This window comes from Ostrea edulis, chromosome 3, assembly GCF_947568905.1.
Source record: "Ostrea edulis chromosome 3, xbOstEdul1.1, whole genome shotgun sequence".
Lineage (NCBI taxonomy): Eukaryota > Metazoa > Mollusca > Bivalvia > Ostreida > Ostreidae > Ostrea > Ostrea edulis.
The window spans coordinates 67430964-67440567 of record NC_079166.1 but is presented as its reverse complement, the minus strand read 5'-3'; the positions used below and the strand labels follow the sequence as shown (position 1 = coordinate 67440567).

General features: G+C 37.5%; 1 protein-coding gene across 1 annotated transcript; it reads left to right on the top strand.

Annotated features, from left to right (window-relative positions):
* The first annotated feature begins 475 nt into the window (after positions 1-475).
* Positions 476-4377, top strand: LOC125675741 (histidine-rich glycoprotein-like). Its single transcript, XM_048913530.2, has 4 exons — positions 476-556; positions 2500-2745; positions 3259-3372; positions 4176-4377. The coding sequence occupies exons 1-4, from the start codon at positions 500-502 to the stop codon at positions 4317-4319; spliced, it is 561 nt and encodes a 186-aa protein (XP_048769487.2). The 5' UTR covers positions 476-499; the 3' UTR covers positions 4320-4377.
* Positions 4378-9604: the final 5227 nt, after the last annotated feature.

Below are 9604 nucleotides of genomic sequence, written 5' to 3'. Positions count from 1 at the left end.
TCATTGGGTTGTTTATACGATTGATTTGAACACAATAAAACTAGTCTGCATGTTTGTTACCAGACAATTTGTTGAAAGTATGAAATGTGTTAAATTAAGACACTAGTCATTGTTGGCATCACAATAATTGTGACATCTTTTGATATGCATGTAAATTGAAAACTGACATTCAGAATTCAGTTGATTGTGGTAAATATCCTGTATAAACCAATGCTCCATTAAGATTACTACAATAAACATTTTCTTTTTGAAGTATTGGTAGATGAACATAGCCAGTACAGGTGTAAAAACATTTATATGCCCAATGTGACAAGCACCTATTCATATGATAAAGTATCCATGCATGAATATCCTGTAATATTATATTTTCTATACAAGAATAAATGCAATGCACACATTTCCAGGGTTCAAAAAGAGAACGCATAATGATTTGTAAGTCTATTTATAAATACAGGAGTTACGCTAAGGAGATAAGATTTTTCATTCAAATGATACAATAATGGCGGGCGTGATGTTACCATTGTTCTTCAGTCTGAATATTCTCTGTTCGCTAGTTGTGAGTACAAATTTATGACATGAATTACGAATGAAGGAATCCCATATATATCTAGATTGAGTCTTAGTGTCTATTACGTAGTGATCATTAGAATTATTCCTTACTTTCACTTTTTCATTGACCACGGTGAGATGTTTCCTCTTAATATCTGCATCTAGATTTAACATCAAAGATTGTGTCCACACAAGTTGATACATTTAGCGTTTTCGTGTATTGTAATCTGTAATTGTTTTATGATAAACATGCACTGATTACGGGTAGTATGAATAAATCAGTGACAATATGGCAACACCTTGTTTAAATATAGATCAAATTTCAAATTGACACCTCTCTATAAATGACAAATTCTTGGATGGGACGTAAAATATAAAAACAAACATGGTTCAAAATAAAGTGTTTGCTTTTACTTTTGAAAGTCACTATCTTAGATAAAAAGGTGAAGATAACAAACAGTAAACAAATCCTATAAAGAATACAAATTGAAAGTAGGGCAAACACGGATCCCTGATCTCTGACGTATATAGTGTCATAGGTACGCCGGAATTCGCAATGACCATCGGTTGGCGTCGGAGTTTTTTCTAGGTTCAGCCAGCTCACCTTTTCCCAGATTGTATACCGGCCTCTGTCTGCTGTTTCGTTCTTATTCTTTCAATGTTACTATTATTTAGTTTTTTAAAGCTTTTTAGAAGTTGTTGTTTTAAATAAAGTTACATTAAAAATAAACGAAATGTCCATTAGGTGGTTTTGTGAATACGTTGTTGATATCCTTTTGTTTGTTTGGTTTTGTGTCCCCTCAAGAATTTTCATTCATGTTGAGGCATCATATGCTGTAGGTGAAGTGGCACACATTTAGATCTATGCATGGCGGTCAGTGCCTAGCAGTAAGGGTTCGTTATCGTGCGAATGTCCGCTGCGTCATGGGACATCGGTTTGTCAGATCACCGACCCTTGCTTCCAAAAATCTAGCATAGTTTTAGATCGTAAGTTTAATTCGGATATATCATGAGAGAGACTCTAACCGTCGACTTCCGGTCACGAAGCGAACGTTCTCACCATTGAAGCACCGCTATCTGGTAGGTCGGTCATTTAGTATATTCACCCAGACATCTACATCTTCTACACGAGAGATAATCTCTTGTTGTGGCCTTCAACTCAACACTTAGATAAATCAACGATGTATTAGCAATGTTCATTTTTATCAATATCTTGATTCGATATATTCCAATGAACTCGAAACAAAAGACACCACAGAGTATTTTATATCTGCTTCATATTTGGATATTTTATTGAACAGAGATTTTAACGGCAAAGTGAGAACTCAACTTAATGACAAATGAGATGACATCATCTTCTACGGCGACAATTTCCCATATTTATGAAGCAATATTCTATTTTCAGCTGCTCATGGCGTTTATGTCTCTCAACTTATTCGATACACGAAAGCATGTTCTGTGTATAATCCATTTTAAATCGACACGAGCTACTCACAAATAAATTGAAGTTAAATGGGTGACAACAGCCTCGTTTGAAATCAGCATTTCGCAAATTATATGGTTGATTATAACGATGCTATTTGCAAATACAACCTGTTGTTAGATCAAACGCTGTCTGACGTGTTTCATCGCAATTGTCAGGTCGTTTTTAAATATCAATTTAAACCAGATAATAATCCTTGTAACTGATCAATAGGGTATACTTTCTCCTCTTAGACACATGATCCCACCTTTAGTGTATTCAGGGCCCCTGGTATTAGATGTATTCTTAATTGTATATGTGAGATTGATCACTGTTCGTTTTCTTCACTTTTCATCCTCCTCCTCCTGATAAACAACAATTTCAAATTGAAGTTGAAGCATCTTCCATATAACTTGTTCAAGTCTAAAATAATTGAACAAGTTATATGGAAAGATACTTCATTTATTCAGAAATATTTTACGTTTTAGCATTTTACATATACTGATGTGGCAATTGTGAATATCAGCTCTACTGCAAAGCACGTGACATCGAGGAAGACCACATCACACCATCATCCAACAACACATCGCCCAACAACTCGGCACCAAGCAACCCACCACCACACGACGCACCATGCAACTCAACGCCACACGACCCACCACCCAGCAACACCACGTCCAACCCCAGAACACGTTGAACAGTCCGCTACCTTCTATCATTATGACCGTAATACTGTAAGTATTTTTTCTGTCATGATGCAAACAATCTTGCAAATGACATTTGTAAAAGTAGACGTTGATTTGTGAAGTAAATTGGAGGAATCTGTCACGCATGATGTATTTATTGGTTATCGTATTTTGCAAATATTCAGGCATTGTACTATTCCTCATCATACCCACATCAATCTAATGTACATAATGAAAGGTGACGATAACGATTGTATCTTGCTTAACGTCTCACTCGAGAATTTTTCACTCATATGGAGACGTAACCAAGACCGGTGAAGATACATTCACATCTGATGCCGAGCGTTTGGCGATGGAACTGTCACTACCTGTTTTAACGACTTAGGTGTGTCACGGCCGGGATTCGAACCCCGACCTTCCGCATGCGGGGCGAACGCTCTAACCTCTCGGCCACCGCGGTGGTTTCGAAGAAAACGAACAGTGATGAATCAGAATCTCACAACTTCTATTGTAACAAGCACTTACGGTTTTAAATGATATTGATATTTAATCTAATTGCAGCACTACATTTGTGGATATCACTCCTCCAGACATGCGCACTACTGTTTATGCTATCATGTACCCTATGAACATCGCGTGGATATGCACTCGCCTTTGAAGTTGCTGGAAACTGAGGTAGGAAATGAAGTATAAAACGTTTGTGAATAGGATTTGTAGTGTAACACAAATACGTCAACGATTTAAATTAATTAATTATCATAGGTCTAGATCTGTATCTCATCAATCTAAATTGTTACAAATATCATTTTACATGAACATGTATATCAATGCAAGCGGAAAAAAGAAACTGTATATCGTTCTATATGTGAAAAATGAAAAGATTTAACACGGTGTCATTGTTGAAAGTTTTATAAATATAGGAATTGTTTACAACTGTTAATATATACATTGTTTACAAACTTCATATTCTAACTTATGTAAACGTCTCATAACGTCAAACATTGGTATTCGGATGTAATTAACAAACTAATGCGAATTACTACGATCTGCATTTGCACACGCTTGACAACGACGCCTCATTGATGAAAGGTGAAGATAACGAACAGTGATCAATCTCATAACTCCTATAAGCAATAGAAAATAGAGAGTTGGGGAAACATCGACCCCTGGATATACCAGAAGTGGGATCAGGTGCCCAGGAGGAGTACGCATCCCCTGTTGACCGGTCATACCCGCCGTGAGCCCTTTATCTTGATCAGGTTAACGGAGGTATCTGTAGTTAAAATCAGTGTGCCAAGAACTGATGAAATGCTTGAGGGATATTATTCCCAATGTTGGTTGAAGACGGTCTAGAAAAACTGGACAGGGTAATACACCAACAGTATGTTTAGTAAGAAAAATCCAGCCCTTTATCTTATAATCATCATCATCATCATCATCATCATCATCATCATCATCGTTCACATTTTCTTTTATAGAAACACATGTTCGAGTTGTATACAGTTGGGCACCACGTATTAATGGACGACTTGCAGTTCTATAGCAAATTTAATTATGACAAATGCCACGCCTACGGAAAGAGACCAAACGTCACTACTTATCTGGTTTACGACAACAACTGAGAAGACATTCAAGATGTTAAATTATGATAACTGAATTATATTCAGAGGTGTTTCGTTATTATTATTATTTTTTGACAATGAGTTTCCCCGCGTGTCGTACTGGTTTGGAGTGAAGTTCTTGCTTCGTTCGAGACTCGTGGTATGGTTGGTTGTATATTGTTTAACGTCCCTCTCGTGAAGTTTTCAGTAATATGGAGACTTCACCATCGCCGATGAAAGGCTGCCAAATTTATACCTACACAGGCAAATGTTCCTCACGTGAATTTCACGTGAAAAGCTGTTCATGTGAAATAACTTTTCACGTGAAATTCACATAAATTTCATATGAATTTCACGTGAAAAGTGATTCACGTGAAATTCACGTTAATATGTCCACATAAATTTCACGTGAATCACTTTTCACGTGAAATTCACGTTAAAATATTCACATGAATTTCATGTGAACAGCAATTCACATGAAATTCACGTTAAATTTTTCACATGAATTTCACGTGAAAAGCATTATATCACTTTTCACATGAGTTCCTTGCGAAAATTTTAATGTGATTTGATTTTCGCAAGGAAATAATGTGAACGTTGATTCACGTGAATTTCACGTGAAAAGATTCACACGAATTTCACTTGAAATTTCTTCATGTGAATTTCACACGAACAATTTCACACGAATTTCACGTGAAAAGCTATTCACGTTAAAAATTTCACAAGAAAAGCGATTAAAGTGAAATATTCACACTTCATAATATATTCAAGCGAAAAAATAAATAAAATTAAGGTAAAATATAAAACGATATGGAGATTAGGCAATTCAAAAGTTAGAGTACATTTATAAAATGTAGGCAAACAACCAATAAAGTAGATCCTGCTCACGCCTCCCTCTCCTCCTTTATTTGCGAAATTATTAACTTGCATTGTAGTTCGGTACGCAGTATGATTACATGTACTTTCCACACCTGATTTCTCTCATTTCCCATTATTTTTTCTCTTAAGAATCAAAATGTAAATTAAATCTCCCATCATCATAGATATTAATGAAAGCATATTTTCCAACTATATGAAGAATCACTATATTGATAGAGTTAGAATATGCAACTTCAAAACCACGAAATTTTCTACACATGGAAAATTACTATTTTACAGTAAAATCAGAAAGAACTATGAATTAAAATTAATAAGACCATTTGAAATTTCCATTTGTGAGAGTAGTACGTTTTAAAAAGCTAAGAATATTTGCCCACCCTTTAGGAATTGAAACTGGTGGATATTCAAAACCATGCATTCCAAAAGATTGTTGTTTTTGTCAGTTTTGTAAAACTACTGAAGATGAGTTAATTTTTTTTTATCTCGTTGCTTTTTGATGTTAGTAACAGGCTACTTGTCGGGGTGCACTTGGGCTGTTTACATACATTTGATTTGAGGGTAGTATTGTGCAGGTGGGAAAAAATGCCATGATGTTTTCCGCTGTCGGTAGTTTGGCATCAATTTTAATTACCCCCCCCCCCCTCCTTATTAGATACATCGAGAATAATTACTTGTGTGATACCTTGGAAGCTGGTGTATGCATAAAGTTAGACTTATTGGAAATTGCTGATACACGCACGTAGAAATGAACATTTTCTATCAGCCGTATTCACCATCCCGAATTTGTAGATTGTCAATCAAAAGGAAAACACAGATTTCTAGCACTCGGAAGAAAGCGAAAAACATGAACAATCCTTAACATAACTGTCCATGTATATTTAGATAACTTTTAAAAAAATATATAAAGCTTTACATTCCGGTAATAGTTACAAGACTGTGACGTCACACTCGAGTAAGCCGTCTGACGTATGCAAGACAGCGAATGTGAAAGTACATAGAAACTCTACAGGTAAGATGAGATTGAGCATTGTAATTTATAAATGTTCAGTGTAAAGTCAAGCCATTAGGCTTATTACATTTATGTGATCTAAAGTTCCTAATGCAACAGCTTATTTCAGATTGATGAGAATTACTTTAGACGGGGTACGTCAACGAATAGGAACGACAGCAAAAATACAGAAGAATAAAAGAAATGCAACAGCTTATTTCAGATTGATGAGAATTACTTTAGACGGGGTACGTCAACGAATAGGAACGACAGCGAAAATACAGAAGTCACTTCGGGGACGTGTCGTAGAATCGCATAACTTTACACGGTTTGTTAATCTTTCCTTATTCATCAGGGAACATGGTAATCGTAATTCAGAACATAATTTTTATAATTTAATCGATTTAGATATTGATTAGGGGTGCTAAGTAACGTTCTATATTACCTTCATAGAGACTTCATCGAGATCAGGCACGTTGAAAGGGGGGAATGTGTAACAATGTCCATCGATTGTTATATATATCGTAATGCCAATAAAATGTATATATATTGGTTGCTCCCCCCTTTAACAATAGTTTTAAATGAGAAGAATGTAAGCTTGGAAGCTCTATCAATGTCAATCGTTTCATTTTAAGCAATGCATTTATATAGATTTAATCTAGATAATGAGGAATGCAAAGTCATTTTCAAATCGCCTCTGGACTAGAACATGACAATTTGAAAACATATTCCATGACTTCCTTCTGTATCTTGTATAATAATTCTTTTCTATTCTGTATGATGATATATAAAAGGTTATGTTTCTTTCAAACACAAATTATTGATAATTTTGCAACTTTTTTTCTTCGTTTCTGCTACATCTACATGCAATTTCATTCATAGTACAGTATGTGTACATAAGGCTTAAGATGACTCCTTTTGTATATTGAACAGTCCTTCTAATACATAAATATTTCTTTTTCAGAGATTAAAAGAAAAAAAAACAAAAAAAAAAAAACAAAAAAAAAAAACAAAACAAAAAAAAAACAAAAAAAAAAAAAAACAACAAACAAAAAAACAATGAAGACAACCATGTAAAAACAAATTCAATCAATTAAATTATCAGCAGATTAAAAGCAGATTTGTACTCCTTTTTGTGTTTATCTGAACCCGAGATTCAGGGTATCAAAATATCCATGTATGATTTAACGTTATAAAGTTTATGTGAAATTCACGTGGATTTTATGTGAAATTCATGTTAAAGATTTCACGTGAAATTCACGTGAATTTCACGTGAATTTCACGTGAAATTCATGTAAATTTCACGTGATTTTTTTCCGTGTGAATTCACATTTGATGCTCTTTTAACGTGAATTTCACATAGAAATTTTCACGTGAAATTCACGTGAGGCACATTTGCCTGTGTATATGCTTCGGCGCTTACGACCTTTACGTAGGGAGGGAACTTTATCGTGTCAGACCTGCTGTGACACGAGGCCTCGGTTTTTGCGGTCTCATTCCCATTTAATCGCCTCTTACGACAAGCAACGGGTACTGCGGACCCCCCCCCCCCCCACCCACCCCACCCCTGCCGCGGCACGGCACCTCCCTTTTGCAATGTCATATCCGAAACACCCGTAATTCTCACTTCTAAATTGCGAGCGTTTGGCGAGGGAGCATCTATGTTTACGTCTTATGCCTGTGTCACATTACTAGCGGGTACCGGGCGAGGTATCGGTGGGGGACCTGTCAAGATCTAACACCGTAGGGACACATTTCCAAGTCTGCCGGGTGATTAGCTCTCCTCATATACCGCCCGCACCTCGGGCGGGACAAGGAAGGCAGCCGTATGTTTACCGGGCGGGGAGCGTATGGAATGATGGTGTTGGTGGCCGCCCGATATCCGTAAGGTTATCGGTAGGTAACCGGGAGGGGTACGTCCGGTACCCATACGGACATCGTACGGACTAGGTACCCCCGTGCGGTCACCGTTCGGACACCTGAGGGGTATCGGATGAAGCCCGGACGATGTCCGTTCTGAGAACATCCGGGTATCGTTCGGTGACCTTTGCCTTTTCATGCGTGTTAAGTGCAATTAAGGCAATTGCAAACTGGTGTATATATACCTATCGTCATCGTCATCATCTCAAACATCATCATCGACGCTGTTGCCATCAACATCGACATGGCCAATCCTCCGAGGCATCTGAGACTGCCGTTCCTACGTCTACAACTCGCTGAAGCACGTGAGCGTTATCTTACGATGGGGTTGACATCGCCAGGATTTAACTCCGCGCTAAAAGCTGCCGGTGGGGTATACGGGCCCTGAATGGCGTGTTCTCACCGCATGGTCCCCGGCCGGACACTTTTCGGATTTTGGCATTCTCAGGCCGCTCAGAACCCGCTACCTAGTCGGATACCTAATCGCAGTGTAATGTGACACAGGTATTAGGCTTGACGCAATCATGGCACGAGCGGGGCTCGGAACTCACGATCTCCCTGTTACAAAGCGAAGGTACTACCACTGAACTACCGCGTCCGGTAATTATATGCTCAAGAATGAATACAGATTGGTATAATTTATATGTATCTGAACACCACATGATCTTAGTTTTATTTTAAATTATGAATATCCCTAATTGATAAACATGACAATCGCACTGCAATATACCGAAAAGGGGAGGCGGACTGGTACCCAACGGACTGTAAAATTAGAATAGCAATGATTATATATTAAGCAGACGATGCATCTGGTCCATGATGGAACCTTACATTCTTTTTTTTCTTGATGACTCTCAACTGAGTGATAATGCAACAGGTGACTCTACAAATTCTCCGGGTACCCATTGGAACTGGCAACTCTTCGCAAATAGATACTAGTGCACAAATTCTCCGGATATCCAATGCTGCCAACGGAAATGATAACGTAATACCCAAATTGATTTTATGAACCAAAACTGGTAATCAAAGTGAAAATACCCTAATGTATTGCGAGAAAGCGATCAGAACGATGTAGAGAACATTAAAGGTCAAATGCAGGTATGCACTGTTTGAAAACTATTCATCAGTGAATTTGTCTGCATCAAATCACCAACTTGTGTGTCATCTTCTACATATGACTACAGAAACAGTCTTCTCCGTAGTGCAGGCTGATGATACAACTTTTTACCTCGCTGGGATGAATGTCTGAAGAGCTATTGTCATGACCCGGTGTCGTCGTCACTTTTTTAAGGGGGAAACTTTAACCTTGACTGTATCCTCCACATAAGTTCTTCATAATAGACCTTTCCTTCTGTACCACGACTTTTGACCTAGTAACAATTGACCTACTTTTAAAAAAAACTTTAACCTTGGCTCCGGATCCATCGTTTGAACCAAGAGGGATAGGGGGTGAGTAGCCATGTTTCCTGGCGAGCTACATTGTCTTTTCAAAACTCTTGTTGTTTCATGTTCTTCGTGT

Bases quoted from the DNA above. Each gene is read 5' to 3' on its own strand.
- LOC125675741 (XM_048913530.2), top strand. From the start codon at position 500: ATGGCGGGCGTGATGTTACCATTGTTCTTCAGTCTGAATATTCTCTGT. The intron at 557-2,499 runs GTGAGTACAAAT...TTTACGTTTTAG, and splicing joins ATATTCTCTGTTCGCTAGTT to CATTTTACATATACTGATGT. The intron at 2,746-3,258 runs GTAAGTATTTTT...ATCTAATTGCAG, and splicing joins ATCATTATGACCGTAATACT to CACTACATTTGTGGATATCA.